The sequence below is a fragment of the Fusarium oxysporum genome, chromosome VII, assembly GCF_013085055.1.
Source record: "Fusarium oxysporum Fo47 chromosome VII, complete sequence".
Lineage (NCBI taxonomy): Eukaryota > Fungi > Ascomycota > Sordariomycetes > Hypocreales > Nectriaceae > Fusarium > Fusarium oxysporum.
Genome location: NC_072846.1, coordinates 2538436 through 2556958, shown reverse-complemented (window position 1 = coordinate 2556958; position 18523 = coordinate 2538436). Strand labels below are relative to the sequence as shown.

Below are 18523 nucleotides of genomic sequence, written 5' to 3'. Positions count from 1 at the left end.
TTCAACGAAAACAATGGCGAACTCCGTTTGAGATAGTTCATGGCAGAAAGCCGAACCTCTCTCATCTTAAAATCATTGGCTCTCTCGCCTATGTATTGATCAAGAACAAGAAAGCTCGTCCGGCCAGGGCGAAACTACAAGAAAACGCGCTCACGGGATGGCTTGTCGGATTCGACGCAACTAATATCCACAAAGTTTGGATTCCACACCTCGATCGTGTTATTGTATCTCGTGATGTTCAAATTGACGAGAAAGTCATGTACGATCCACAGCTTGCCACAACTCGTCCTGAATCAGGACAGGCTCTCGCCATTACGGTCAACGAAGTTGATCTGGACGAAGAAGATGTTGAGCCATTGCCTATCACGGAGGATATAGCAACATCAGTTCCTGTTTCGATCCAAACAGAAGTAGAGCCACCTCCACTAGGGTTGCTTCTCACACCACAAAGCTCACCTGAACGAGCAACAGCAGGGGAAATACAGGTTGAACAGCCAGACGTGTTGCGGCCCCCGAATCAAGCAGCTCTCCATCAAGCATCATCGCATCCTCGGACAAATATGTCAGGAGAAGAGGCACCCAGAAAGGAAGGAACAACGGACGCCGAGGTGCTCCAGAACCTTCGGACAACTTCTGGGAGAAGCATCAAACTGTCTCTGAGAGGTCAGGATGCAATCAAAACACTCAAACCGCGCTCCACCCTACATCGAGTTCAGAAGCGAGCACGAAGACAGGCATACGCCCTACGACTGGAACGCGCGAAGCTGGGACATCAGATCGCCCACGCCTTCGCAGCTGCACCGTCAATCCGAATCCATCGGAGGGACCTGCTACCACCACCTGAATTCTGGCATCAACTAAAACGGCACCCTGAGAGAGAAGGCTTCAAACGAGCTGCAGGCGCCGAGATCAACTCACTCAAGGAGAAGAAATCCTTCCAACTAGTTGATTGTCCAGAAGGCAAACAGATACTGCCGCTCAAATGGGTCTTTACCTACAAACTAGATAATACAGGACATCTCATTCGTCACAAAGCCCGCATCTGTGTCAGAGGTGATCTTCAGCACCATTCTGGTGAAGATATCTACGCAGCAACCGGTGCTTATCGAAGCTTCCGGATTCTGATGGCTCTCGTCTGTGCGTTTGGGCTGATATGTCACCAAGTTGACTTCAAGAACGCCTTCGTCAACGCCGAAATGGACGAGGAGGTCTACACCACATGCCTACCGGGATATGGTCAATCAGGAAAGGTCTGGAGACTGCTCAAAGCGCTCTACGGTCTGCGTAAGTCACCAAAGCTCTGGTTCAATGAGCTTGCATCGTTTCTTAAAGATCTGGGGTTTCAACATTGCCCAGATGAACCCTGTATCCTCATTAATAATGAGACTCAACTCATTCTCTTTCTATACGTAGATGATCTTCTCATCATCGCGCAACCTGAATACCTTCAACAAGTCAACAATTTCAAAGCAGCAGTACACAGCAAATACGAGATCAAAGATTTGGGCGAAGCAATCTCCTTCCTCAACATCAGAATCGTCCGAGACGTCAATGCTAAGAAGCTTTGGATCTGCCAAGATGGATATATCAACAAACTCGGTGTCAAGTTCGGGATCGATCAGTCAATGAGAACGGCAACGCCTCTCACTTCATCCTATCATCCCCAATCTTTCGAAGGACAGGCCACTATACAACAGATCACAGAGATGCAAGAAAAGGTAGGATCGATTCTATACGCAGCAGTGGTATCAAGACCAGATATCTCTTATGCAGCTAGCCAGTTAAGCCAGCACGCAATGAACCCTTCACCTGAACACCTGCGGTATGCAAACCGAGTTCTCTCATATCTCCAGACCACACAGTACTATGCCATCGAGTTCTCGGGCTCTGTAGATAATGCTACAGCAGTAGAGACAGGCGATGATGAAGTACTACAGCAGTCAAGCGACGCATCGTTTGCGGATGATCCAGAGACTCGAAGATCCACCCAGGGCTATCTCACGAAGTTGTTTAGCGGGGCAATCATGTAGCAGTCTTCAAAACAGAAGACTGTAACCACGTCAACGACTGAAGCGGAACTGTTATCGCTGTCTCATACAGCGAGGGAGACAATAGCTCTATACCGACTGTTCGGTCAGATACAATTCGATCCAGAACACCAACCACGCATCCTCTGTGACAATCAACAAACAGTGGGACTGGTCCAGAAAGAGAGACCACAACTAACATCAAAGTTAAGACACGTCGACATCCACAATCTTTGGCTAAGACAGATCCATCGAGACGGCAAAATTACAGTTCAATGGGTTCCAACAACAGACATGCCTGCAGATGGCTTCACAAAACCTCTTTCAGCAGAAAAGCATTCTCACTTCGTGAAACAATTGAGTCTGGTTGATATCTCACTGCGGATTGATCCAGAACACGTTTCAGAGGAGGATATCGATCAGGATGATATGCAGATCTCATCTGATACAGACTGAAATCTGGGGGGGTGTGTCGCAGGCCGGGCATGGTCTCAATGATCCTCAGGAACAACAGCTCTTAGTAATCAAGCTGGGTGATTTAAAGTAAAACCTGTGGGATGGAATACCCCACACAGAAGATAGAACCAATCAACACATTTGCTGCTGCTCAACACATTTTACTTTAATCCTTTAAGCACGCTCAGTGCGACATGGGATCAGTCACGCAGTGCCCACCGTTCGAAGTGGATCTCTGATCCAGCCTGCCTCGGCTCGCTGGTGGGCCCCGGAATGACCATACCCGGAATGACTGTAGACACTGCCGACACCAGGTAGAGCGCAGGATTGATTACTATACATCCGGCGTCATGACACTATCGCTTACAGTGTTTAGTGATTATCCGCCTGGCCCTGAGTGCTTGGTCATCTCCCAGTGTCTATCCCTTGTTTACTCTGGCTTGAGCCGGCTAGATTAATAATAACGATGGTGCTTTTGACGGACCTTTACTGGACATCCATACCACCATTCAAACAAATCGTTTAGCGTTACGATTGACCTTAATCAAAGTGCAGGGCTTAGGGATATCTGGATGTGAAGGTTTAATATAAAAGGGTCGGGATATGAAGAGTACATTTTTACTCCTCATTATCTAGATTTCTTCATTATACACATACACATCACATCACTCATCATGGCTTCTTACCAAACAAAGTCTCGGGCGTTCAACCTCAAGGACAACTATGTCCAGATCATCAATGGCAAGAGTGCCCCAACCGAAAAGACCCATCGTGGCATAAACCCTGCCACTCTTGAGCAGAAGCTAGAGGTCCCCATCGCCACCCAGGAGAACGTCAACCAAGCAGTCGAGGCAGGCAAAATGGCTTTCAAGTCTTGGTCAAAGGTGCCATGGAACGAGCGCAAGAACAAATTGCTTGCGTTTGCAGATGCTTTCGGTGCTCAGATGAAGGAATTCGCAGACCTCCTCGTCTCTGAGCAGGGCAAGACTGTAAGACATTCTCATTGACACCCCAGACTTGATAAGGCGTGCTGACGACGGTAGATTGATCAAGCATTGTTTGAGACAGGTGGTGCTATCCACTGGATCAAGGGACAGGCTAACCTCGAACTACCTGAGGAAGCCATCGAAGACAGCGAGACCCGCAAAATCGTAACACGGTATACGCCTCTTGGTGTAGCCGCCGCCATTGTTCCTTGGAACTTTCCCCTCATGCTGGCAGCTGCAAAGATCGCCCCCGCAGTCCTCTCAGGAAACGTCATTATCTTGAAGCCCTCGTAAGACAACTCCGTCGCTAGGTGCGAGCATCGCTAACTGTTGAAAGCCCTTTTACTCCCTACTGTGGACTCAAGCTTGTTGAGTTGGCGCAGCAGTTCTTCCCTCCTGGTGTTGTGCAGTCGCTCAGTGGTGATGATAACCTAGGGCCTTGGATTACGAGCCACCCCGGCGTTGATAAGATTAGCTTTACTGGTTCAACACAAACTGGAAAGCTAGTTATGCAAAGTGCCAGTAAGACACTCAAGCGTGTGACACTCGAGCTGTAAGGGTTTCCATCCCCCATTGGAAGTCACAAGCTTATGTTCTATCAGCGGTGGTAACGATGCTGCGATCGTATTTCCCGATGTAGATATCGAGAAGGTGGCCCAGAAGGTATGTTCACCCTCGGATTTTCACAGTGAGCTATTCAATACTAACTGGCAGTAGGTCTCAACGCTTGCTTTCGCGAACTCGGGTCAGATCTGCGCCAGCATCAAGCGAGTCTACGTCCACGAGTCTATCTACGAAAAGTTCCGTGATGCTTTTGTCAAGCACGTGAAGACCTATAAGCTAGGCGATGGTTCAGTCAAGGGAATTACCCATGGTCCTATCCAAAACGAGATGCAGTACAATAGAGTCAAGACCTTCTTCGATGACATTGAGAAGGAGGGCTGGAAGGTCGCTACCGGAGGAAAGTTCGATTCTGCTCCTAAGAACGGATACTTTATCACACCTACTGTGATTGACAACCCTCCCGACAACTCACGAATCGTTGTCGAAGAACCCTTTGGTAGGCTTTCATCATGGAATTGAAGAAGTATAAGTGAAATAACAATATATCTAGGCCCCATCCTCCCGCTTCTCTCGTTCAAGGATGAAGAGGAAGTCATCCAGCGCGCCAATGACACGCCCATGGGCCTTGGCGGCTCAATTTGGTCGAGCAATCTCGAAACTGCTGAACGAGTGGCCAAGTCCCTTGAAGCCGGAACTGTCTGGCTTAACAACCACTTCGAGATTAGTCCAATGGCACCTTTTGCAGGACACAAGGAGTCCGGAATCGGGGCTGAGTGGGGTGTCCCTGGACTCAAGGGCTTTTGCAACCCTCAGACTATTGTCTTCCAGAAGGGTGCTATTTGAGTCAGAGGGACAATTCCAAAAAAAAAAGGGAATAAGGCACCTTTGATTGGATAGCGGTAAAGCGTCTTTTGTTTGAAATCCTTGGTATTGTGAAGGGAATCGAGGCACGTGGTTAGGCGTGACGAGGCCTTCTGGGTCAAAACATTCAGAGTATTTAATGTGATAACGTACATGATAAGCATGCGTCGCATCCAAGTATGCGTCGCACTTTTCCTAACCCTTTCACATGGAAATCACTAGAAAAACACGACAAACGCTGAATCAATTGAAACTAATCGCTTTGTTCTTCTTCAGATATTGCAACAACTATCTGACATGTTCTTGCGTTATGCCCGGTCCTGCCGCATCCTCCACAACGCCTTTCCTTCGTTTGCGCCGACCTTCCATGACCACCATTCCTTAACGATTCACCCTCTACCTGCCCATCAGCATTCATCTGATTAATTACCTGCCTTCCTTCCTCTACTGTCATTACCCCTCTTTTCTGTAGTCGGGTTCTTTTTGCCCTCCGCCGCCGGCTTAGTATCTCATTTGCCTGCCGAAGGTCTTGGTTCTCAGCCCTTAGTAAAGCATTCTCATGCATTATTGCCTTGGTTCCCTTAGCAAGAGACTTAAGAGCTCCTAGGATTGACTCTGGAGAGCTACTTTGGTGCCTCCTGATTCGTCTATCGAGGTATTCAGACTGAGATTGGGCCTCAAGCACCGTCTTTGGCGTCTTTGAGACCCAAGGTGTAGGGTGGCTAGCCTCCTCCTCAACCGGTGTTGGAGTCCGTAGCTGTACATCAAGCTTCGAGACCACACTTTCCGGGTCAAAAGGTACAAGCCCCGCTCCTCTAAAAGCCGCCTTGATATTTCTTTCTGTCGTAGTGGCCTGAAACGCGGCGTGAAAAGCCGGAAAGAACTCGGTCTTGGAAACGTGGGTTATCGAGCATCGGATCAGATGCTCAATTTCTCGACCATAAGCCTTCTTGAGCAGGCTAAAATACCCGACGTCAAGAGGCTGAAGCAGATGAGACGAATGAGGCGGCATGCAGAGTGTGATGATCTCCTTTTCTTTGCAATATCTCTCGAAATCGATAGAGTGGTGACTTTCGTGCCCATCGAGGATCAGAAGACGATAACGACCAGTTGATCGGTTGGCTGTACACCGGTCAAAGTGCTTGAGCCACTCGAGACCTATCTCGTTATCGGTCCAGCCATTTTGGGTCGTCGCAATGGCCCAATCGCCCGGGAGGTTGCTTTCTCGGTACCAGTTGGCAAGGTGATATTGACCTGCACCTATGATGAACGGCGGGATCGCCCAGCCTTCGGCATTGATCGCTTGAATGACGGTAATCCATTCCCGGTTTCCAGGCTGCACTGATTTCGGCCTTCCGCGCCTTTCTGTACCTGTGACGACCATTCCGCTTGCAATGAAGCCCATTATAAAGCCAGTCTCATCAAAGTTGTAGATATCGGCAAGGTCGATACCATATTTCGTGATTATATTCTCCACAAGCCTAAACCAGTTGCGAATAACGGTCGGATCTTCGCATTTGGCCCTCTGGTAGTCGTATCTACGAAAAAAACGCGTCTTGAGCTCTTTATGCCGCTTGACGAAGTTGGAAGTCCAGCGCTTGCCGACGGGTGACGCGTCGCGGTCGGCGAGCAATCGGTTGGCCATTTCTTCCACACCACGCAGTCGCGGGGGAAATCCTCGCGAATCTAGGTCGAGAATGAACTGAACTATGATTTTTTCCTCTAGATCAGAGAGTCGGCGTGACTTTGGAATCCAATCGCGTCGAGACTGAATGCCATTCTGCCGGCGACGTAGCCTATGCTCAGAGATCTTATAGAGCTTTGCAGCACGTCGGATGCTTAGCTTCGAATTATTTTGAAGAGCTTGAAGGGCAAGAAGAGTTCTAGCCTCAGTATTTGGGTCCGACATATTTCGTGGTTGAAGAATCAATTGGTCAAACGAAAAGTTAGGTGTAAGAGGGAAAAGTGCGACGCATACTTGGATGCGACGCATGCTTATCATGTACGTTAGCCGTTATCCAATATGAGTTTTGAGATACTTGTGTTTTGCGGAGCTTTGTCAAAAAGAAATTGAATGAGGTTGTCAGATCATGTATGATGGATGGACTGGTCCACGATTGAAAGGCATCTTTTTAGCAGTTTGATAGCTCTATAAAAATATGAAAAGGCTAACGTACGTGATACGCATGTGGATCAGACAAGCATGTGGATCAACAATCCCTCATACACATCACTTTCTATCTAATCAATTAATTCTCAACCACAAAACATGTCACAATCTAATAAAGAGTCACAAAGTATTCTTGCACTTCAGGCCTATCAGGAAGATCCTAAATTAGGTCTGCTACGCGCTGCAAAGGTCTATGAGGTCAACTACTCAACCCTCTATCGCCGGAATAGTGGCATGCAAGCTCGTTGCGATTACATCCCGAAATCACGGAAACTATCTGATCTGGAGGAACATATTATCCCTTTGACTGGCATAGCCCTTTTTCGTTGTACCCCGTCCCACAGCCCTCCCGTGACCACACAAGTACGGGCGGGGTACGAGAAGTTCAACAAGAGACGCATTTCCAAAACATGTCACGATGTAATATTTTAGGTAATGGGGCGTGATCGTTATAACAGTGATACTCCAGCTTGGCCGCAGTATAAAGATGTACAGGGGACTTGGAGCGGGGAAGCAACTCAACTCAGAACATACACACATCCAATGAGACACCCGGCAAAATCAGGGCTCGTAACAAATATAATAACGCATTAATCGCTTTAACTTATCCGTTGAGAAATATTGTTCGATTGTAGCTGTCCGAAAAGAATTCTTCCACATGGGCTGGCCTTACCTATATGTCAGAAAAATAAGCATACCTAGGTAGGGTATTTGTGATGACATATCTCACAACCATGTCCCGGAGATACTGTATCCGCATGCTAACAATAATGATTTTCTGTTGGAAGAAAAGCTAACTGCTTTGTGATTTGACATGACGGCCGAGAAATTCGATCTGCGCTTTGATGTTCTGCTTAAAATAATCCCCAACGTAGAGATCAAAATGTCCACATCCATCCAGGTAGAGCAGCTCTTTTGGTTCCCGAGCCTTGTCAAAGGCATCCATTTGGGATGCGGTTTTTACTAAGACGTCGTTGCTGGGAACAACAAATAAAAGTGGTGTTGGAGAGACTCTGTGAATCATAGACTGACCCTCAAAGCTGAGCATGTGTAGTTGGGTTTGCGAAGTGATGTAGTTCTCCCAGCGGCTGCCACAAGTCTTTTGGAGACTCATTATATCGTAGGCATCCTTTGTGGGAAACATGGCGTTTGTTTTGGCTGGATCAGCAGACTCTCGATCAGCAGCAACCAGCGGTACAGTCGGTGGCTCGGATCCGGAGGTGATCTGACGCCTGTCCTCCAGCAAAGTCGGAATGCGATCTTTGAACGCAAGTGATCTAGTCTCGCCTGAAACGGCTGGGCACTGAATAATAGCAGCTTTGATCCGCTTATCGATCGCTGCAGCGTAGATGACGTTCCCACCAGAGAAGCTGCTACCCCAGTACACTATCTTATCCTTATCAACACAAGGAATAGTGGCTGCGTAGTTGAATGCATCACAGTAGTCTGCTTGCTGTAACGGTGGGTTGGACCCCTGTCGAGGCAAGCCATCACTGTCTCCCCAATTACGGTTGTCATATAATAGTACCACGTATCCTGCGTCGTGAAAAGCCGACGCAAAATTCGGCAGCAGGAAGTGGCGGGTGCCACCAAGCTAGATGAACATCGTATATTAGCGATCCTATAACCTAAAATGCGATCTGGAGCGGAGGCTGTATAATACTAACACCGTGGGTCATGATAATACATGGCGAGGTCTCCTGTTGGGGGTATAGCCAGCCACGTAGTATGATACCATCGCAAGCTCGAAATTCGACGTCTTGTCGTGGGAGTCCCATGTTTGTAATCGCTTGTGGTACGTGTGTCGAGGCCGTGAATGAAGGAGAAAATAAGCCAGTTCGTTAAGTACAAACGACAGATACACTATCCTTCCTTGACCGTAGACTGCACCCACTCTCATATAGTCACTGAAAGTATGGAATGGCGGGGTGCGCGGCATTCACCAAAAGGCAAAAAGTTCCAAACTGCGTCTTTAGGTACGATGCAGTCTAAACCTTTCTCAGAAGTCCGAACGCTGGATCTGCCAAGTATGACGGATTAATAATCCATAAAGGTCTCATTGTATTTATTAACAACCCGCGCCGGCCTTATGTGTCAGCTTTCCCGACGGCCGCTACACTATGCTGTTCGGATGGGATCATGTTAGCTATCGCACATGATGCTCTTTGACCAAAAAGACCGCGTACTAGCTTCCCGTCGACCCTTGCCACCGGCTAGCACTTTGATTTGCGGATCTTCCCAAGCCTGTGCGGAATACTGGACAACGCTAACCTCCACCTCGGTTGTTCAGAGAGGATGAACTCGGCATTTGCGGGGCGAGTGTTGCAGACTCCAGTTATATCATGGGGGTGGGGTGGTATAATGACAAATCCACCTCGTCCATTCAATAACCTTGAGAGGCAGTACGATGACTTATCGCTGCGTTGCGGGCGCTTTACTTGACCTCGCTGATGTCACTGCATAGGCGACTTAGACGACTACTCGTGGGTTTGACTATAAAGGAACCCCACTCATAGAGTGGGCGGCAAAATTCTGGGACAAGGGCAAAATTCTGGGACAGCTGATGGGTTAGAAATAGGTGGGGAAATCAGGTTATCTCTGGCTTACACTTCTAATTTTATCGCAATCTATTCGAAATTTCTGCTGTGACTCAATTGAAAAGTATTGAAGCTGTCGCCAAAATTATTTTATCATGCGAGGCATATTTGCGGTGGTGTTGCGGCCGAAATTGTGAACCTTGACTGCGGGCCAGTCCAGCCCCGTTTCCTCGCCCCACGATGCCTTCAGCTCTGCCTCTGATCTGGCCGCCAACAGCACAAGGGATGTCGATCTATTATTATGTGTGCCTTTGGGGGTGTAATGTATTCATGATTCTGTGATAAGTGGAAGAAAAATTGGTCTCGAAGCTGGGTAAAGGATCAGGAAGAGGCGGCAACTCGGGCTCCTCGATATCCTGTGACAGATCAACAAAATCAGGGCCTTCTTCATCGATTTCTGAGTCATCAGAATCCCCAAAAGTGAGGCTATCACGAACAGGATCTCTCTGTGAGTTGCCGACCATAATCTCAACACCATCGCTCGAAGGAAGGGCAGGCATATCCTGAAGAGGACTTCGATAAAAGCCAGCAGCGCTGGCATCACGAAGTCGCTCGTGGAAGCGTTTCTGCTGTGCTGAACCGCTTGTATCATAAAAGAAGCCTTCTTGGGGAGTTGGTGAAGCTTCTCGCGATGGAGGAGGAATAACGAGAATCTCGTCAACTATATCTAATTGCTTCCACTTCTTCCAACGTGAAAAGCTGATATGAACAGGTTTCCCGTTGTTGTTTATATCATACTTGTAACTCTTCTCATATTCCTCTCGTAGGCGGTTATCTTCTTCTTTTTGTAATTGCTTTAAGCTGCGGCATTGGCGGCGAAGCTCCTCTTGTTGCTCGTTCTTCGTTGAAGCGTTGAGACTTTCTCGCACCTGCTTAACTGTAACGCTGTTAATATATAATCCTGATGGCATTACCTTCTTCCTCTTATTCCTCTTGTTGTTTACAGAGGCAATACGATCAAGTCGGGTCTTTATGTGCTCTTCTGCGAAGCTGTTCAGAACTACAGCCTCACATACGACATCTTCCAAAACGCCGAAGGAATGACGAGTAGGTGAACTGAAGCCATCGCGATAGTTGCGTTTGAGATGACGAGTAACTTCGCGAGCATCTTTAAAGCGCGCTTCTTTTGGAAGAAGTGACGGTAGAGCAGGATTTGTAACAGCGAGAAGAGACTTCTTCTTCTCCCTGACTTTGTGAATGACTGCCGACCCATTTACAGGGAAAATTCCGCTCTTCTCGAAGCCGTTCATGATGTTGTGAACTGAGAAGCCTTCTTTAATTATCTCGCTTAGCTTGCTGACGAAGTCGGAGCGCTTGAAATTGAGATAACCTTGGCGGATGTGATGCCGCAGACGTTTTTGGTGAGAATTTTTCAGCAGCTGAAATACTCCAACATCTAGAGGTTGTGTATGATGTGTTGAATGGGGAGGAAGAATGAAGATCTCGATATCGAAGCGAACACAATAATCCATGAGCTCCAAGGAGGTCTTGCCGGTAAAGCCGTCGATAACGAGGAATCGCCAAATCCGCTCCTTTTCAGGCCGCTCAAAATACGGCTGATGCCAAATGAAGTCAGGCATATCGATATCTCTCATATACTCATCACAGCCAAACCAGTCAGTAAAAGTGATGCCTCTAGACTGTGCCTTTGCTGTGCATTCGAAGGAATTGCGATTAAAATGACGGATCCAATCCATCGAGATCTCTGCGTTGGAAAAGCCGCTCTCAGAGCGAGCGAATCGAATACTTTCATCCAGAGCGTTAACATCCCAAGATTCCGTTGGCCAAGTCTTAAACACCATTAATGGAGGTATCATGACTAAAGATATGTCAGAATAAGGGCAGAAGTCCAGAGAATACTCACATCCAGCTGCATTTGCGCATCCAAGCATCGTGGTTGATTCTCTGTTGGTGAAAGAAACAACATCGTGTTTGGCGTTGAGCATCTTCTTCACGATAATTACCTCAAGCCTCTCGCGAAGGGCACCAATCCGTATGCCGCATTCATCGGCGTTGAACATCTGTGAGGCCTCGATATCTCGATTTCTAACAGCTACACCAAGGTCAGTATAGAATTGCTGAAGATCTTCAATATCTCCAGCTTCAAATCCTGCCCTTTCTCGGTCGAAAGCTCGAACTAACTTCTTCTTCTGCAGCTGCGGATTATTGCGAAGAAACCGCCTGTACCAGCCATCGCCGACAGGCCCTGCTGGAGGCGTTCGTGATGCCCTCAAATCATTTGCTGCCTCTTCAATAAGTAGCTGATTACAGGGAAAACCTGCTCTCTCGAGCCAAACGATATACGCGATCACGGCACGCTCCTCAGCCTCATCGAGATTCCTCGGCCGGCCGCGGCTGTTATCACTGAAGTCAGGTTTTCCGTACAGCTTCATTGACTTCAGATGACGACCAACAGCGCTCTTGGAGGCGCTGAATCTATCCGCAGCTTCTCTCACGGTGAGAGGTTTCCCTTCCTTAGTGTTGCGGTGGCGGCGTTGTGAGAGCAAAATCGCACGTGCAGCCGCAACGGCAGGGTTGGGTTGATAAAGATCAGTCATAGTGACGGTCTAGATGAAAAGTCAAATTGAGATACAAGATATGACCGAATGATACTTAGAAATGTCTTTCAAAAGTTGGGTTTTTGGTGGTGAAATCAAGCAAATTCGGACTGAGCGGGGTATTCGGCTGTCCCAGAATTTTGCCCTTGTCCCAGAATTTTGCCGCCCACTCTATGAGTGGGGTTCCTTTATAGTCAAACCCACGAGTAAGAACTTAAAAATATCACTCACAGTAGCGGGGCCGGAACTGGAGAAAGTGGAGATGCCGCGGCTTGAAGGTGGATCTCATCGGCTGGTCCACTTATTCCCCACAGGGCAGGAACTGTGGGTCTCTAGGAGAGACACTGACTAGCGACCATCGTGTCGCTCAGATGGTCGAGCCAGTTAGAACATGCACCCTAAAGGTACTTTAAGATTGGCCTTAAACCAAGCTCAACTTGAAGACTGTTGTAGCCGATCAATTATCTAGCTTGCTAGGTTGGCTCGCCTACGCCGAAGTCCCACATGAGGCAACAGATGGTAAACAGGTTTAATAATCAAAAGGCGAGTCATTACTCCTCTTTACTCTGGATGAGACGGAAAGGGCGGAAATACCTCGGATTCAAACCCCATGCCATCGGTGCAACTAACATAGCTGGAAGCCCAGGTGTTGCCAATATCCTAATAAAATCAAAAGCACCACCTCATACCTACAGAGCAATCCATTTTCTACGCATCTCGAGATCATTCAATCTTTATAACATCAAAGACCAGCATTCTGCACCTCAGTTCGCAATGGCTACCATGAAAGCAGTTGGCGTGGCCGAATACGGCCCTGTTGATAACTTCGAATCACGTGACGTTCCGCGACCAGGTAAACCGACTGGCCGTGATGTTCTGGTCAAGTGAGTTGTCCCTGGTAAAAGTCTCACCATCTGGGTCTAACCAGACCGTCAGAGTCCAGGCGTGTTCTGTCAATCCAATCGATGTCAAAATCCGGTCTGGAATCTATGACGATGCTCCAGGTAGAGTCAATCCTGAACTTCATACCCTCTGCCTTAGGTTGCATACTAACTGAGAGAAAGACTACTACAAGCATGCCCCAAAGGGCTTCCATATCATCGGATATGACGGTGCTGGAACTGTCTTAGAGGTTGGCCCTGAGTGCAAGTTCTTCAAGCCCGGTGACGAGATCTCGTATGTTGGTGCTTCAACGCGTCAAGGCAGCTATGCGGAGTACCAGCTAGTCAGCGAATTTCATTGTGCTTCCAAGCCCAAGTCTCTGGACTTTGTGCAGGCTGCAAGCTTTGGCTTGACCTTTGGAACGGCCTACCAGTCTTTGCACCACCGGCTGGAGATCAAGCCCAGCGAGAACGTGGGCATTCTGATCGTGAGTTGGACTTCTTCCCAATCACCCCGTGTGTCATCTTTCACCCTGACTGACATCTTACGCACCGATGTAGATCAATGGTGCTGGAGGAGTTGGAAGTGCTGCTATCCAGCTGGCGCGCAATGTCTTGAATCTACCCATAGTTGTTGCTACTGCGTCTCGGCCGGAAACAATGGACTTTTGCAAGAAGAACGGCGCCACACATGTTATCAACCACCGAAAAGATCTTGTGGAACAGATCAAAGATCTCAATTTGAGCGTTCCGATCAAGTATGTCCTTCTCCACTGTGTTATTAATTGCGACCACTGCTTACTTGGCTGAATAGGTATGCCTACGTCTTGGCGAACACCGAGCAGTATGTCGACGCTATTGCCAAGATCTGCGCGCCTTTCGGCAAAGCTTGCACCATTGTCCAGGCTGATGTCAGTCTCTACGGGACCGACTTCATGTCAAAGTCAATGACCTTCGCATGGGATTGGCTAGGTTCAGCTGCCTATCATCGTACGAATGTCGAAGGCTATCATGAAATGTTTGGTACCATAGCGCGTCTGATGGATGAAAAGAAGCTGGTTCCTACCCTGGGCAAGCGGTACAAATTGACGCTTGCTGGGCTGAAGGAAGCTCATAGACAGGTCGAGTCTAAAACTACAATAGGCAAGGTTGGCCTCGGGATCAACGAGCCCGGCGAAGGGGCTCCCTTTGCTTGAGGTGGAGACTAGGTCGAGCATGGACCCCATGCCTGGTTTAGTAACATTTAAGTCATTATTCGCCTAGTGCTTATGCTCGCTAAGACAATCATTGTGTCAGAGCTTTGGTTTATGGCTGTCTTCGTTTTATATTCCGTTCTTGATTATGATGCTATGCTCTGTTGCGGTGAAAGAGATCCATTGCTTCGCGGAAACTGAGCAAAGTTAAAGACAGTTATTGGATTACTCCTCGATATCAAATTATTTTCCACCCAAACACTCTCATTCATTCCTGCACCGGGATCTTCCTATGTCAATAAGCTTCTTCACCAACTCAATATGACACTTCATGGTCGGCTACAATTACGTCGAAACACGTGCAAAGCCTCATCTAGTAGAACCAAATGGCGCTCTGTTCAGTGCAGTAAAAGACTTTTTTTCGAACTGGTCCTTTTTTTCTCATGAGAGAGTGAACTTCTCCTGTGTTGATCAAGGTTGAAGCCAAGCGTCAAGCAAGGTGTAAACTTTGGCTTTGTAAACTCACGGCGGATGGACTACTCTATGTTTCAGCCTTGATTTGGGTTCCAAGCTCGCGAAAACGTGAAACGCGAAGAATACTTGACGAGTAATTGAAATGACCAGAGCAGACCAAGTTTAATAATCCGGAGAAGCCTTACCAATTCTCCCGAACGTGACAATACGTATGTACGGTACATGTATTTACCTAGCGTATATACAGGTGGAGCGGATTATGATCAGCCTCGGCATTACCGAAAGTCTCCATGAGATCGCTATGTATAAATACCTATGGGTTTAGCCATACAAGAACAACGGTAAAGTACATGTCTCTAGCATACGACTATTAAAGGAGCTCAAGTTTATAATCTTCCCTCAGTTCTTCAAATTCTTTACCATCCCAACCTAATCCGTACGCATACGCCTCGACCTGCACAATGCCTCGAGTTGTTAGCCAAGTCACCGGTGCGCAGTGGGAAAAGGATGGCCCACAGTCACCGACCCAAAAGTTCTTCAAGCAATACGTTAATGCCGTTGACTCCAGGGGCTACGATAGCGGCTCTGGGCTCAAGTTCTATTCCAAGGATGTTGTCTTCCACAACCAGAACGGCGCCGTCTACTACGGAGGAGATGAAATGTGGGCATGGATGAAGAAGCTTTTTGACGTGTTTGAACGTATTCATCACGATTGGATCCAGTTCCTGGAGGTTGAACGCGATGATGGGACCAGCCAGATCTACACTCAGAACATTCGAAACCTTTGGCTCCGCGGAAACAAAGGAGACAAGCCGACTGTTAGCATCCCCGTCACGATGATTGCTATTATTGGGGAGAGTGGAAGCGATGAGACTGCCGAGGGGATGCATTTCAAAGAGGTCTGGCTCTACTGGGACACGGCCCTTCTTCTGCCCTATCTCCCTAAGGAAGCTGTAGTCTTTAAGACGAAGAATGTCGTGCGCGCCAATGAAGACTAGTTTTATCTCCGGAGGTTCATAAGGTTGCAACGCGGTACTAAGAGAGGTCATAGCCAATTAAAATAAACTAAGCAGAGTACTTCTATATTTGTGCCGTTTATACGCCCATGTTTTGTTTGTTGCAAGTCCTTGCCTCGAGCGTCAGAGCTAAATATAATGAATGCCACCAGGGGTACACTATTCCACCACCTATTCCGTTTAGTTGGTGGGAGCTCCTCGAACATGCGGAAGCGGGTTGACCATTACGTGTCTTGCACTGACTCGTGGGGCTGACTTATTGTGGCTAAGGTGGGTTAGCTTCAAGATTGGCATCGGCTCCCGGGTGTGTTTTAATGACCAGAGCAGAGCTGGTTACTGTACTCTCGAACACAGTATGAGTGTCTACCGGTATCATGTTGGCTCACATTATGCCCCACATTGTTACTCATTACATTTATTCACCCACCTTAACTATGCTCTAGTCTTTTCTCTCGATCATCGATTACAGTACTGTCTGCAAAGGAGTTTTGAGATCACTTGACTATTCTTTCTGTCCATATGATGGGTATCTACCGTCAGCGTCTCAATCCGGGGTCTCCGTGGGTAGTAGAGGCTGATTCCATTCACGAAATCTTTGGATTCAATCCGCCGATGCATTTGTCGCGGGATATTGGCATGAAATCCTTGCGTTAAGCAAGATAGAAGCTTGGCGTAAAGCAGACCTACCCGATGTGCGTTGATGGTTTATTTCACCGCTCATCCGCCTGAAATCATTTGCGGAATATCGTCGACATATATATTAGTGGCCATTGAGACCCAGAGGGGGAAGTTAAATATGAAATTAACTCCAGGACACGGGCAAATTTCTGCATACTCCTTATATTTAGTTCGTTTTAATTGCCGCAGACTCAGGCCCATGCCAATAACTAACAACCTGTCTATCAATCATTAATTCCGTCCCGCGACTTTCTCTACAAAGTTTACAATGTCGTCTAAAAGACGGTCCGCATAATTAAGGACCAGCACTATGCGATACTGGTTAGTCATGTTCAATTAGGCGTTGAAAACTGCTAACTTACCATGTCCTCCTTCTTCATATATAGTCAGCTTCGCTCCAGGCACTGACTTCTGAACAAGTTCTGCGCTCACTTCGGCGGGCACTCCACCGTCGCCTCCCCCGTGAATAAGGAGAAAAGGTTTCTGAAAGATTTGCCCGAACCTCTTGATCTGCTCAGACAGGTCCTCGCAAGTATAGATTCGTAGGCAGCGTTCAAGGGCGATAGGATCATTCTCGAAGAAGATATTCTCGAAAAACGCAATCTGCTTCTCGGTGACCGAACCTGATGTTCCAACTCCAAAAGGCCCCCTGAAGCCGTTGGCGATAAAGTTAGGCCTATCTTGTCTTATGGCCATGAGAGTTGAATCCCATACGCTCTGTGGCGGAGCCTTGGGATTTTGGGGTGACTTTGTAGGGTACGGCAGGCACGTGCTTGCCCATATCATGCCCTAACACATTGATGAGACGTTGGCTTTATTAAGCTGGCCTGCCATATAACTCACCTGACAGTTTTCCTGTATATAGGAGCTGTTAAGATACGCCAAAAGCGCCTCACCCGTGCTCATGCTGGTAGCGACAAGGACAAAAGGCCCTGGCTGGATTCTCTCCAACAGACCCGACAAGTCTTGCCCCAGCTCTTTGTAGCCAATGGTAGCCGTGGAATCATGTCCAGCCCACTCGCTCTTACCAAAACCTCGCCTATCAGGGGCAATAACACGGTATCCGTGGGTCTCGCAAAGTGGCAGCAGGATCGGGTCGTACATGCGAGATGAGAGAGGCCATTGGTGAAGAAGGACCAGAGTTAGGCTCCTGGCTGCCTGAGGCAGTCCTGTTGCAAGCACGGGAGGTCTGCCTTCTGGTGCGTAGTCGCGATAAAACAATTCCGCGCCATCAACGGAGCTAGAGTATCGAGGCATGTTGGTTGCATAGGAGTCGAACAAAGACTTATGATACCGATGGAATGTACAGTGGAGATTCGTCGCACTCTGAAAACGATCACGATATGGATTCGTCAAATACAGCATGGATTTATAACGCATCAAACCAATTCTTTATTAGTAATCGGAGATTCAAGTGATCTTGATTGCTTCAACACAAGTCTGATTACTATTCAGCGTTACTTGTTCACTTATAAATTCCTCCGTGAGGGGTAAACTCAACGTTGTGGGACGCCGAGGTCCATGCCCTTCTAAAATTTAATTCTAGTGGGACGCCGAGGTCCATGCCCTTCTAAAACTTAATTGCTAGTGAGCGCCTTAGTTATAGCTGCATATTATTAAATAGCAGATGCAAGATTGAGGAAAGTCATACTGACATTAGTCATAAGTCTGGGTAAAAGTAGGATTAATAAGTACCTATTTACACACCATTCTAGGTACGAGCAAAGTCTAACTGGACGAATTACTCGTTCTCGTGCCAGTATGCCTAATGAAGGCCTTGAGCTCAGTAAGGAAGTCTTTTATCGGGTTGAGGTCGGGCGAGTAAAGTGATGGGTATAAGATCTCGTCGCCAGCGTCTTCACAAATCTGCTCAATCACAGACCATCTATCGAGGGTCGCATTAGCCATCACGAGGACCCAGTCTGGCGCCTGCTACTTACCGCAGTAATATAACAGATGCTCGATAAACCCTCCAATAGTGAAGTATATCTTTTCCCATAGAGGCCTGTAGGGCCAAGGATGGGAACCATTCAATTCAATCAACGGAGTGCTTCAGTTGCGT

The 18523-nt window shown here is 47.7% G+C and overlaps 5 protein-coding genes across 5 annotated transcripts; 3 read left to right on the top strand and 2 right to left on the bottom strand.

The window, feature by feature from the left end:
* Positions 1–3157: 3157 nt before the first annotated feature.
* Positions 3158–4876, top strand: FOBCDRAFT_296113 (aldehyde dehydrogenase domain-containing protein; the record flags this gene model as incomplete). The annotated part of the gene is made up of 6 exons (XM_054705914.1): positions 3158–3472; positions 3527–3759; positions 3807–4022; positions 4072–4132; positions 4187–4529; positions 4584–4876. The coding sequence occupies 6 exons, from the start codon at positions 3158–3160 to the stop codon at positions 4874–4876; spliced, it is 1461 nt and encodes a 486-aa protein (XP_054561889.1).
* Positions 4877–7857: 2981 nt separating this feature from the next.
* On the bottom strand, positions 7858–8842 carry FOBCDRAFT_204343 (alpha/beta superfamily hydrolase; the record flags this gene model as incomplete). Its single annotated transcript, XM_054705913.2, has 2 exons — positions 7858–8658; positions 8732–8842. 2 exons carry the CDS (start codon positions 8840–8842, stop codon positions 7858–7860), a joined length of 912 nt encoding a protein of 303 aa, XP_054561888.2.
* Positions 8843–12993: 4151 nt separating this feature from the next.
* Positions 12994–14296, top strand: FOBCDRAFT_204342 (chaperonin 10-like protein; the record flags this gene model as incomplete). The annotated part of the gene is made up of 5 exons (XM_054705911.1): positions 12994–13103; positions 13156–13223; positions 13284–13588; positions 13662–13858; positions 13915–14296. The coding sequence occupies 5 exons, from the start codon at positions 12994–12996 to the stop codon at positions 14294–14296; spliced, it is 1062 nt and encodes a 353-aa protein (XP_054561886.1).
* A 932-nt stretch (positions 14297–15228) lies between these two features.
* On the top strand, positions 15229–15765 carry FOBCDRAFT_139450 (uncharacterized protein; the record flags this gene model as incomplete). The annotated part of the gene is made up of 1 exon (XM_054705910.1): positions 15229–15765. One exon carries the CDS (start codon positions 15229–15231, stop codon positions 15763–15765), a length of 537 nt encoding a protein of 178 aa, XP_054561885.1.
* A 927-nt stretch (positions 15766–16692) lies between these two features.
* FOBCDRAFT_140884 (Alpha/Beta hydrolase protein) lies at positions 16693–17718 on the bottom strand (the record flags this gene model as incomplete). Its single annotated transcript, XM_059608113.1, has 3 exons — positions 16693–16769; positions 16824–17208; positions 17305–17718. 3 exons carry the CDS (start codon positions 17716–17718, stop codon positions 16693–16695), a joined length of 876 nt encoding a protein of 291 aa, XP_059465414.1.
* Positions 17719–18523: the final 805 nt, after the last annotated feature.